Genomic DNA, 13361 nt, shown 5'->3' with positions numbered 1-13361 from the left:
ATTTTTTTTTAAATTCAATCCTTTAGTACAGTGATTTTCAACCGGTGTGACAAAGTATTTTTAAAACATGCAATACCTGACTATTTAGCCAGGCATATTCACCTCTTTTCCCTTAGGCTGTCAAATAAAAAAATGATAACAGCCAGCACAGCAATAGCCATCAGGTATGAATAAATCAAAATTATACCTATTTTTGGTCAGACCAGCAAAAAACAATTTTTTTTTGGTATACCACATAATTTTAATTAGTTTATGTTTGCTCTGAGATTAAAGAGGTTGAGAATTGTTGCTTTAGCAGATTACTTCAGTTGTTACACTAGGGAACTGCCACTGTGATGAAAATTAACAATAACTTCAACTCTAAGAGTTCCGGATGCTACACAAACCAGATAAATTCATTATTAAATTTAAGGCAGGAAATTTGACAGAGTAGCTGGGCTGCCTTTGTAATTAAGAGTGAATGATGCCCTAACCGGTTTGGCTCAGTGGATAGAACATCAGTCTGCGGACTGAAAGGTCCCAGGTTCGATTCCAGTCAAGCTCATGTACCTTGGTTGCGTACAAATCCCTGGTGGAGGTGTTTAGGAGGCAGCTGATTGATGTTTCTCTCCCATCAATGTTTCTGACTCTCTATCCCTCTCCCTTCCTCTCTGTAGAAAATCAATAAAATATATATATATATAAAAAAAAAAAAAAAAAAGAGTAAATTGATAGCTGGCTTGGCTCAGTGGATAGAACATCAGCCTGTGGGCTGAAAGGCCCCAGGTTTGATTCCGGTCAAGGTACATGCCTGGGTTGTGGGCTCAATCCCCAGGGTGTGTGTGTGTGCAGGAGGCAGCCCATCAATGATTCTCTCTCATCATTGATGTTTCTTTCTTTCTTTCTTTTTTTTTTAAATATATTTTATTGATTTTTTACAGAGAGGAAGGGAGAGAGATAGAGAGCTAGAAACATCGATGAGAGAGAAACATCAACCAGCTACCTCTTGCACACCCCCTACTGGGGATGTGCCTGCAACCAAGGTACATACCCTTGACCAGAATCGAACCTGGGACCTTTCAGTCCGCAGAACAACGCACTACCACTGAGCCAAACCGGTTTTGGCTCATCATTGATGTTTCTCTCTCTCCCTTTCCCTTCCTCTCTGAAATCAATAAAAAAATATATATATAAAAAAAACAGTAAATGATACCTCTAGCACACAGATCTGGTGATAAATTTCCCTAAAGTTCCAATGCTCCTATTAACTGGGAACAAGCCCCAATAAATGTATTAAGGTGTAGGTTGAGTGCATGTCACTCAAGGCTGAGGAAGATATCAAGCTATGATTGATAAAAGCTAAAGGTCTGTGAGAACTGCTCTTTAAATTGGGATCTAAATAGCAATCTACTTAAATACTAAGGTAATGACAATATATGTTTAAATTGTTCTCTAATTGCCATTTTGGAAGGTAAAAAGAGTGTAAATGAATGAATGGTCTAACTCAGGTAACCATATACTTAGATCATCAAATAGTATAAATAATTTATATAAATATAGATAAATGTAGTAAAAATTATTTCTAGGCAAATAAAATATGACTCTAGATCACATATAATGTTTTGGGTGAGCAATACGCCAATAAATTCACACAGGAGCAATGCATGCGGAGGCCAGGAGCCCGAGTTCTAGTTCCTTGATTGACAAAGTTTATCAATTTATTGGAAACTTAATTTTTTCCCTACATTGTCCAATTAAGCAATGTATAATTTAGTTATGTAAAAGGAAATGTACTAAATACAAAGGTGCTAAAAAGTGAGCTATGTCCATAGCGAAGACAGGGTTATGCTCCATCACAGGAGCACCCTCGGCCTGTAAGTTTAAAGAAAAAGGAGTTCTCCTGGCACATTGAGAGAGCTAAGCACTGACCTAATGCACAAAAAGGATGAGAATCTTCCATTAAACATTTGCTAGAGTCAGTGCTATTATGCTCCATTTAAAGTATTAAGAGTCTCCAAAGGTGGATTTAAAGATACGCACTATCTTCTGATCCTTAAAATGGAAGGGTAATCCATATTATACCTGTGAGCCATAGAGATGGAAATGGTCTATGCAGCAAGTACTGCTGCAATGTACATCACTCTTTAAACAGAAGCACACATTAGAGACAGACAGTCCTTCCTCAGAGGCTCAGAGTAAATTAGTGAAGCTCAGTTGTCTCTTTCGAATTGAAAACAAGTTGTTGCCAATTTACTTTTTCAAATATCTATTTTGTTGTTGTTTAAACAGAACAATGCATATGCAAGGTTAAAACAGCAGAAGTCCCCACCTCTCTCCAATTCAGGCCTATCAGAGCAACCCACTCTCACCTCTTCACTTTACTTAGGTCTAGTGGAAAATTTAGTCATCTCCCTAAATAATATAACTATGATTAGTTGTATCCATTTCAGAAATTATCTACTGATTCTAAATCTGAAAAATAAGTTTGGTTCAACCTATTCCTCTTAAACTCTATTATCTAATCTTTACACTTTATAGCTCTTTATTCTTTGTTCTACCAAACATACACAGTATTTCTTGATTCTACTAATCAGCTTTTTACCCCTCTTTCCTCATTCTTCTCACTCCTAGTTATTGTCTCCTAAACTTTTATATTTTCATATCAAGGCTGATAAAATGTTCTATATTCTAATATCAAATTTTCTATGCTTTTCCTATTTTCATACAAAGTTGATCCTTGAATAATACAAATTTGAACTGAGCAGATCCACTTATAAGCAAATATTCCCCCCTCCCCCCCCAAAATAACATAGCCTGGCCGGTATGGTTCAGGGATTGAGCATCAACCCATGCACCAGGAGGCTGCCAGTTTGATTCCCAGTCAGGGCAAGTGCCTGGGTTATGGGCTTGATCCCCAGCAAGGAGTGTGCAGGAGGCAGGGGATCAATGTTGATGTTCCTATCTCATCAACATTTCTTTCTCTCCTGGTCCCTTCCTAAAATCAAAAACATATAAAAAAAAAAATACTGTTAATGTATTTGCCTTATGATTTTCTTAATAGCTTCTTTTCTCTAGCTTACTCAATTGCAAGGATAAGATGAATACACATAACACACAAATATGTGTTTATTTATAATTTATGTTATCAGTAAGGCTCTATTAGTAAAGTTTTGGGGGAGTCAATAGTTGGTAACCCTAACTCCCATGTTGTCCAAGGGTCAACTATTTCCAAAATTTTCTAAGGATAAGAAAAAACTGAGTGCTTGTTAAACAGATCTCTGGACCCTGGTTGCATTCATACTAGTGAGTCAGGAACTTAAGGAGAAAAATCTGGATATCTGTATTTTTAGCACACCCAAATAACTCTTACGCTCAGGGAAGTTTGAGAAGCACTGTTGATGTGCTGATTTTTAGCCAAGAAGAATGTTAAAATTAAATTCCCTTTCTTGTTCGGCTTCTATTTTGCCCTGTGCTTCTAATTACCCTTCTTCCATTGTGAATCATAATCATTTCTATGAACTGTTTTAATGCCTCACAGACACCATCAAAACTGTGGAATTCTCTTTACCCATACAGCTCCCTGTAGAAACCTAACCTCCTGCTGATACCTGGACTGAATGCTTGCGTGGATTTTGCTTCTATGATCTCCAGCTAAGATTTACTGTTTTTCTGGATCCTATTCATTCATCATTTTTGGTTTGTTTACTTGTTTTACAGAAGCATATCTCTAACGTGTGTTCTGTAACAAAGGCTGCATGTGAGGTAAATGTCCCAAGTCTTCATTCAATCTTCACTCCAGGTTAATGGTTGTCTTGGGAGAGAATTCTAGGAAGAATATTATTTTCTCTCAGAATCTGGAAGGCAATACTCCAGTCATCAAGCACTCGGTGTTGCTGTTAAGTCAGATACCAGTTTAGTTCTCATTCCCTTTCAAGTGACCTGTTCTCCCTCCCTCCCTCCCCGTCACAAGACTTTTATTAGGATCTTCTTTATAATCACAGTTTTCTGAGATTTCACAATTCTGTGTCTGGAACTTAGAATACTTGGGTCCTTAAATTTTTAGATCTCTTATATCACCCCTTTGATAATTTCTTCTGCATTCTGTCTGTTTCTTCCTTCTGGAATGTGTTCCAGTCAAACCATTTTTTTTCCTTTTCTGACATTTTGTTCAAACTTTTTGGTAGATTGCTTTACTCAACTTTCCTGTATTAATTTCCTTGGGCTAACGTAACAAATTACCACAAACTTGGTGGCTTCAAACAACAGAACACTATTCAACCCACTACAACTTCTATTGAGTTGACTTAACAGTCATACTGTAATTTTCTAAGAGTTCTTGTCCTTTGCCTTTTCTTTATAGCCTCTTCTTCCTTTTTAATGGCTGTAACAGCTACTACAATCTCAGAGGACACCCATATGACTTTTTAAAATTCGAGTTTTCTTTTTCTTCTTTTCCCATTTAGTTTATAAGGTCTCCATAAATTCATTATGCAGTAAATATTTGCTGAATACAAATATTACACCAACCACTGTTTTAGGTACTAGGTGTACAAATTCCCTGCTCTAAAGGAACTTATATTCAGGGGAGAAGGATTTACAAAAGCAATGAAAATGAGTATGTTTTTAGGATATCAGGCATAAGAAGTACCATAAAGGAAAACTGATCAGGGAAAGAAGAGAGTGAATAATGGGAGGGGAAACTATTACACTGAAAGGCCATGAAAGGTCTCTCTGATGGGCCACATGCAGCACAGAGCTGAATGGCGTGAGGAAGAGGCCAAGCGGACAGGTAGGGAGGAACACTGCAGGCACACAGGCAAGAATATGCACAGCATTTCTGAGAACAGGCAGGGAGGCAGGATGGCAGAACACATGATCAAAGGGAAGGGTGGTGTGTGATGAATTCAGAGAGGAAGCCGAGTATTAGGTCACATGGTAAATATTTAAAATTTATTTTGAGTGAAATGGAAAGCTGCTGGGGTTTGAGCAGAGTCTGGTCATGACCTGACTTACATTTTAAAAGGGTCAAGGTGACTTGTGTGTGGAAAGCAGACTACAGGGGGACAAGGCTGGAAGCAGGAAGCTACTGGCTAAGTGAAAGATGATGGTAACATGGAAAAAAGTGACAGGAGTGGAAGGGGAGAGATGTAATTGTCTTCTGGATACATTTAAAAGCAGAGCTAAGGGAAGAGACTGATGAACTAAGATGGGGTCAAAGTAAGAGGCAACAAGAACGATTCCTAGGTTACTAGTTATAGATGTGAAAACAGGCAGGAATGCGAGGGGAGGGGTCAGGATTTCTGGTTTGTATATGTTAACCTTGAGATGCTTCGTAAACATTTAAGTAGGATACAGAGTGGGAGGCTGGATGAGTAAATTCTGTGTTCAAGAACCTGGGGCTAAATGTTACAAATCTGGGAGGCATAGATGGAAGCTAAAGCTATGGGACTGGATGGCATCAGCTAGAGCCGCTGTTGGCAAACTGCGATTCTCGAGCCATAAATGGCTCTTTGGCCCCTTGAGTGAAGTCCATGCAAACCAGTCCAGCTTCTTCCTCTCCTTTCCTCTCTGAAATCAATAAAAATGTATTTAAAAAGAAGAACATACAGTAATTTCAACATAAGCACATGCTAACTATAAATGATAAAAAAAATTCATTGTTAAAGAACTGCATGATTCATCCTCATGCTAAACAAATGCAATTATCCATAGCACTGTTTCAGTAACTCCATAGTAATAAAAATCCAAATTATGAAAAGTACATTTTCAAGTTATTAATGAAACAAAACAAGCAAAATATGCAGGCTATCAAAGGGGAATGCTGACATGTATAGATTTTGGCCCCATGTAATAAGTATAACCTGTATTATGACTTTACAATTAATTCAAGACTGTAGGGCAGTAACAAAAAACTCTTGAGACCTGCGAATTAATAAATTGAAATAGATTCAAAATATTCCATTTTATCCACATTCCACTGTTTTCACCTTTCACAGAATGATGTAAGAATTTTGATTTTATGTCTTAAAGTCAAATAGGAAAGGAAATAACATATTAAATATCTATACACAGTCTCATTTAACTACCACAATAAGTTGGTAAAATTATTACTGGTATCCCCATTTTTCAGATACCCAGGATAATCAAGCCAGGCCCACAACCTAAGCGTTTGACTTAGCGTTGTGTTACAGAAACAGTCTAGACTTGCTTCTGGAAGTTTCAGAAATCATCTCAATCAGCATGTCCCAAACTAAATTCCCTGAAACGCTAGGAGTCACTAAGATATTAAATAATATTCTGAGAAACCGGGACTCTGGAGTTCAAAATTTGGGACAGTGACATCAGAATTCCCAGAACTTTAAAGAGGCAATAAAATGGGAAATGTTCTGCTAATTTATTAAACCATGAAGACCTTTTTAAAAGAAAACCCAGTAACATCCATGGTTTGCTTGTGCTCAACTAAGTACAGTTTGGAAAATAATCATCTAGTCCAATCTCTTCTTTCCATGGTTAAATCAAGTCAGGTAGAGAAAGGTTAAATGACTCAGTCAGGCCACACACAAAGTTACTCACAGTGCCAGGACTGGCACCAAGTGGCCTGCTGATTCCATCAGGATGCGCTTGTGTCTTCTTACTTTAATAACTGTTTCTATAATGTTCAAAACTAATTAAAAAGGGGGGGAAGTATTACATCAATTACTTATTCTGATTCCTCTGAATGGCAGCTAGAACCCATTGACAAACATTAAACTAAAAAAATGGTCTACTTCCCACTGCGCTGGTATTCCAGATATATTAGGAAATGTGGGGAATGATTCCGCCTTCATAATGCTGAACAACACTTTCCAGCCAAGGAGTGCTATGCTCGTGTTTTTCTTTGAAGTGAGACAGAACTGCACCCTAGTACTGCATACAGGTACCATCAGAATTTAAAACATCTCATTTGTGACCATCTTTACAAAGAGCTACTTGTTTACTGCTTTCCCCTTACCCCCTTACCCTAAAGGAGCTTCCTTTCACTTTGTCTTACCCCTTCCAGCAAGTATTAACAGTCCTGGGCCAAGGATGCCATCTGGCGTTTAGCTCAGAAATTGTTTCAACAACCTACCTTCCAATTACTGTCTCATCATCTGGCCCTCTGCAAAACCACACTCCCCTTTCTTCCAATTCTTGCCCATTTACCTCAGTAAAACATTTCTTCTTCCTTTCTGCTGTTTATCCTAACAGAATGAAAAAAATATTCTATTTGTGGCATGCTAGTTACAGAAAAATCACAAGTCTTCAATACACAGTGAGCGGCCAATATAAAATACAGCCTAAGAAATGCCCTCAAGGAGGCTTTGCCTCAGTAGAGGTCGTTAGGATGTTTATTAGTTATCCAACGCCTTCAAAGAATATCAGTGCTGAGAAGGACCTGGAAGATCACTGTGAGGCCAACGGCTTCATTTTACAGCTACCAGTCAAGTGGCCCCGAGAGAACAAAATGAAGCAATCACCTGCCCAACAGCACACAGTGCGGGCACATGGCAGAGCCAGGCTTATGGCCTGGGACGCCCCATTCCAAAGCCAGTGCCTGTCACCTACGTCATGTGCTCCAGGCTCCTCGAGACTGTTTTTTTCTCAATTAACATCCAAACAGAATGTTAGTGTTTTTATATTCTTCTTAACTAATTATGCTGATGTCATGAATCTCAAGAGTAGGGCCCATAACTAAATCTACTCAATGCCATTCCTAACAGTGCTGAGCTTACTTCTTAAAGATTGACTGTTTTTTTTTGTCTATCATTAATACTATACTTATGGCAAATCTAGAATACCTTCACCATATCATGCCTTAGAGATGCCTTTATCTGCTTAAAAACCTAACTGCCATTTTTACCACTTTCTATGAAAAAAACTGTTCCCCAAAATCATCTCATTGTAACTTTTGGAACACAACCCGTGCAGAAAGGTGGGATTTCTTACTGAGGGTTCCTATTGAGGGTCAGTCATACCCACACAAGGATGAAAAAGAATGTGTATGTAGCATGGAGGGGACAAGCAACCAATTTTAAGAAAATGGGGATTTTTAGAACCCGTTGCGTTATAATCACAAGGTCTAAGCCAGGCAACCTCAGGTTTCTCTGCCATAAACTGCTCCTCAGCCCTAAGCTCGGATGAGGAATGTGTAAATAGTTTGTAAATTACAGACATCAATTACGACCATGATTACAGGTATTATTGTGGTAATGTACATGCTAGACCTATGGCTAAATCACCTGCCATGTTTTTGTTTGTTTTGTTTTGTTTTTTGTTTTGCTTACAGATGAGGAAAACCAAGCCTCAGCAAGTTAGGAAACGTGTCCGGGGCCAAAGCTGTGAGCTGAAGCGTTCGAGCTTAGGCCTGACACTCTGGAGGGGATGCTCCTAACAGGTGGGGGATGCTGCTAGGCTGATTTCACAGAAAAAAAAAAAAGGACGACTCTCCACCCCCAAGCTCTAAGGGGGGCTCTGAACTCAGTGAAGCATGGCTACATCACTACCAACTTTGCTCTTTTCGGGTTATAGGGGGCTCCACAGAGAAATACCTGGGTGCAAAGAAAAGCGAGAATAACGGGGACCTGGGTCTCTCTGCCCGTCTTAGCGGGCCAGTCCGGCGCCCAGAAAGCCCCCTGCCCTCCGGGCTTGGGCCTGCTCACTTTGGGGACGGGTTGGGGGAGGGGGGGGCGCTCCCCTGGAGCCAGTGAGGCTCTGGAGCGTGGGTTTCATTCAAGGTGGAAGTTTGTGAGTGTAAACACTAGATTCTAGCAGTGTTTCCCAAAGTGTGGTGTGCGTACCCCCAGGGGTACGGGAAGAGTTTAGTGGGGGTACGCGTTGCACCGGAGTTTGGTGGGGATATGCACTGCCCCCTGCTTAGCTGCACCTAATTCTACGTTCTCATGAGTAGGAGGGGTACTCAGCGTTAGGAAAATTATAGAAGGGGTACACATATGTCAAACGTTTGGGAAACACTGATCTAGGGGATCATCAGAGTCCCCGCTCGGCTAGACATCTGGGCTCCGCCCGCCTCTCCAATAGCACAGCGGGCCGCCCCCAGAGGAGGAGCCTGGGGAGGAGCCTGGGGAGGAGCCCAGAGAGGAGCCTGGGGAGGAGCCGGAGGAGCCCGAGGAGGAGCCCAGGGAGGAGCCGGGGAGGAGCCGGGGGAGGAGCCCGGGGAGGAGCGGGAGGAGGAGCCAGGCCACGCGGCCGCCAGGGGGCGGGCCGGCGGGCGGGGTGGAGAGCTCCCCGCCCCCCTCACCTGCGGGAGCCGGTGGCGGCCGGAGTCGGGTAAAGGCTGCGGGGCCGGCGGGGTGACCGCGCGCGCGGCCCGGGAGGGCGGGGCGCCGCTGGGCGCGCTGCCTCCGCGCCGCCTTCCGGGACGGCGGCCGCTCCCGCCGCGGCGCTCCGGCGGCTCGGCGCGGCCTGGGTACGCGGGAAGGCGGTCTGGGCCGCCATGGGGGCCCCCAGGAGGGAGGAGGGAGGCGGGAAGGCTGCGCGGGGCGCCGGTGACACACGAGCCTCCGCAGCCGCCGCGCGGCGGGGCCCGGCCGGTACTCACTGAAGAAAAGGCGGTAGCCGGGCGAGGGGGGCTCGCCGCGCCCCTCCGTGCGGTACGAGGCCATGGCGCGGCGCGGCGCGGGCCCAGCGGCCGCTCCCTCCCGCAGGCGGACGACGAGGGCGCCCGCGCGCCCGCCCCGGCCGGTACGCAGCAGCGGCAGCAGCGGCAGCAGCGCCCGCATGGCGTCGGCGGTCCGTGGCGTCGGCGGCCCGCTCCTCGCTGGGGGGTGCTGGGAGCCGCCGCGCGCCGGCGCCCCCTGGCGCCCGGAGTGGGCACTGCCGGCCGGCGGCTGGGACCTGGAGCCCTGTCCTGCCGGGCTGGCCCCTGGGACCCCGCGATGCTGCTGGTCCGACTCGGTGATTTTGAGAAATCAGAGAGCACAGCGAATTGTTCACTGCACCCCCCGCGAGCCCGGGGTCCAAAGGTGAGCAAGACAAGGGCCACCGCCCCGAGAAGCTCACTGCCATCAATGCATACCTGCGTTCATTTATATAAACTCCAAAAATCAATACTTAGAATTACCATATTATTTTTATTATAATGACGCAATATTGAGTGACTGTGCCAGGCGTTACTCTAGATCCTGCCCAGTGTTGGCGACAAGCATACGCGCACACACACACAAAAACTTAAGACACATAATGATCCTTGTGAAAATGACCTTGACACTGACTTAGCAAAAACAAGTAGCTTCTATGATCTTCAAGAAGTCCTCATTTAACCCAAGTAAAAGCGATGCATCCTTCCTTTTTCTTACATTTTCACTTATACAATGGCGTTTGATACTGTACCTATATGTTTGTGAAACTATCATGTTTCCTGTTTCACCCGGGATTGTTAAGGTGCCAAGCATTTAGGACTCACGTTTTAGTGTCCTTACAGGAGGTAGCACCATGCCCTTGCATATCATAGTGGCACTTTGGTTGTTGAGTGAAATTGCTCCTGGAATCCCCTCTCACCAACTCTTTCTCATTAACGTATGAAATGACTTTCCAGAAAAACTTGTGGAAACAGTTATGATAGGCACAACCTCCCCTTCTTCATATTCTTCCCTCATCTCAGTCCAAATTGGCTTCCTCCACCTTCTCAAGGTCATCAGATGACCTCCTTGTTTATCAAACATGAAGGTCAGTTCTCAATAAATTGTAGTGAGAGAATCTGAAGACAGCAGTAAGGGGAGTTTTCAAAATTAGAAATTAAAACTTGTTTAAAAATTTAAATATTTCACTTATTCTACAAAAGTAAAAGTAAGAAAAGTAGCAATTCTACAAATAGACCAAAAAAGTACACTTGTGATCTTTGCAAAACTTAAGTGAAATGGTTTTAGTTAAGAGGCACTTTTAAAATAATACCTTCTTAAAATAAATGTAATAAAAACAATTTTAATAAGCACAATGAAAACATAAATTTATGAAAAATGTTTATTTTTTTAAAATATATATATTTTTGTTGATTTTTAGAGAGAGAGAAACATTGATTGCTTGCCTCCCACAAACACACAACCTGACTGGGGATTGGGCCAGAAACCTGGGCATGTGCTCTGGCTGGGAATCAAACCAGCAACCTTCTGATGAATGGAATGACACTCAACCAACTGAGCCTCACCAGCCAGGGCAAAAATATACAAAATCCTGGCTCTTACAAGATAAGACAAACATCTTTATGTAGATTATATTAACTAATTTATAGGAATTAAGTCACGATTACATATCTGATCCTAGTCTAAACTAGTTAACCAAACTGTTCCATGGCTACAACCTACATCCTTTGGTTATTAATGTTAACAAAATAGACACAAAAAAAATTGGATGAATCTTATTCACAACAATCTGAAAGCAAAATAAATAAATAAAATCTTATTAAAATGATTCTATAGCCATCATGTAACTTTTTGGAGAGGAAATAGTACTTATATCTAAGCAACATTCAGAATTTTGATCAACATGAATGTCTGGAGGAAGTGATACAAGGTTCTCCCATAGGAGGGAGCCAAGTTTTTTTTTTTCCATCTTGTTGTTCTGATGTGTTTGATCTCCATTGCTAGGGTAATCCTCAAAATTAACTGCTACAGCACCAACCACCACAGGCTCATTTCACCTGGCATGAAAGAAGAAGAAGAAAAAGGGGGGAAAAAAGGGTATGTTCCTTCCCTTAGGAACACATCCCAGAGATTGCATACATTACTTAGACTTCCATCCCAATAAACAGAACTTAGTCTACTGGTCACAACTAATAACCTTTTTTTCTGGGTGGTCATAGGCCCAGATAAAAATTGGGAGCCATACTACTACAAAAGGGGACAATCGGCCAAAACTAATTTTGCTCAGTGGATAGAGTGTTGGCCTGCAGACTGAAAGGTCCCAGATTTGATTCAGGTCAAGGGCATGTACCTTGGTTGCAGACACATCCCCAGTGGGAGGTGTGCAGGAGGCAGCTGATTGATGATTCTCTCTCATCGATGTTTCTAACTCTCTATCCCTCTCTCTTCCTCTCTGTAAAAAAATCAGTAAAATATATATTTAAAAAATAAGTGTTTTTTTGTTTTGATTTTTAAAGGGACCCATCAGCAGTCTTCCACAAATGTAATTTTCTTTCCTTACAGTACAACTTCCTTGGAAAGGTCCATAAAAACATTATATATTTATATATTTGTATATTTCTACTACAGTTGTGAACAGGGTTCACATTCTTCCCTACTGGGCACCTGGGTTCTTTCAGCATCTCCAATTATTTCATACAGTCAATATCTTTAGGGGATACTGTCAATAACTACTTAGACTCAACTGAGATTGTAGATCTTAAAATGTTTTTTTTTCAAAAGTGGTGGCTTTGTAACGTGTCCACTTAAGTAGGCTGAACTATAAGGCAGACTCTCCCATAACAAAAGGGAGAAATTTCTTTTGTGCATGTATTACAATAGCTGTATAATTTCATTATTTCCTTAAGAAACAAAAATGATTATTCTATTAACCTTTGAAGTTCAGATGGTTCAACAAGATGAAACCTTAATGAGACAGAGTTGTGGAGTAATTCTAATGATCTTAACTCTTACAGATTCTTAGATTAAAATACAAAATTCCAGGGGTCTGATTTTATACATGTTATTGTTTCATGGCATTAAAAACAATAGCTTTTTTAAGAAAATGGTGAAAAGAATTTTCCCCAGATTATTTTTCCTCAAATTAACACCATTCTGATTCCTAACACTTGCAGTAATCCATTGAGAGAGTCTAACATGTAATTCTGAGGGCCCTCTTGCTAATAGCTTTCTTAATCCTGGTAGTATGTCTAGCTGCCAAAAAGTTATGTGCATCCTGATTTGAAGAAACCAGTAGTAATATTAAGAAACCAATAGTAATATTAAGCTTTTTAGTATTTGAAATGTTTACTTAAAAATATTGAAGCATAATTGTTACTTTGTAAATCGCATCTTAAAATGTTACTGAAAGGAATTATAGGGACAAAATAGGCAGGTTTAGGTAAGAAAAAGGGTCCATGCATAGGTGAGGGCTTGGAGCTGTCAGAAGGCATACACTCACAGAGAACATAAAAATGCCACAGGATAAGCGGAGAGGAAGGCCTACATTCACAGAGTATAAAGAAAAATCACAAGAAGGAAACATAACTTTCACAGAGTATAGAGAAATGTTGACAGATGCCAGGAATAGGGAAACATTTTCACAGGAGATACAGCAATGTTGTAAAATATGGTAGAAAAAAAAGAGGAGGGCACCCAGTAAGTTTTGGACTTTGATATTCTGCAAAAGAGTGACCAGTTAGAAAAGCAGAGGGTCATAAAATGGGG

At 41.5% G+C, this 13361-nt stretch overlaps 1 protein-coding gene across 9 annotated transcripts in view; it reads right to left on the bottom strand.

The window, feature by feature from the left end:
- Positions 1-9770, bottom strand: part of PPA2 (inorganic pyrophosphatase 2) — a 71573-nt gene extending 61803 nt beyond the window's left edge. For 5 of the 9 annotated variants that reach the window (XM_036409981.2, XM_036409932.2, XM_036409970.2 and 2 more), the window contains exon 1: positions 9557-9768. In XM_036409981.2, coding sequence (XP_036265874.1) covers positions 9557-9737 — 181 coding nt within the window. In that variant the 5' untranslated portion in view covers positions 9738-9768. Of the gene's footprint in view, positions 1-9556 lie in introns of all 9 variants that reach the window. The other 4 variants (XM_036409940.2, XM_036409948.2, XM_036409955.2 and 1 more) reach the window with 3 other exon arrangements.
- Positions 9771-13361: the final 3591 nt, after the last annotated feature.

The sequence above is a fragment of the Pipistrellus kuhlii genome, unplaced genomic scaffold, assembly GCF_014108245.1.
Source record: "Pipistrellus kuhlii isolate mPipKuh1 unplaced genomic scaffold, mPipKuh1.p scaffold_m20_p_1, whole genome shotgun sequence".
NCBI classification, from domain to species: Eukaryota; Metazoa; Chordata; class Mammalia; order Chiroptera; family Vespertilionidae; genus Pipistrellus; species Pipistrellus kuhlii.
The sequence above is the reverse complement of the archived record's forward strand: the minus strand, read 5'-3'. Positions and strand labels throughout refer to the sequence as shown.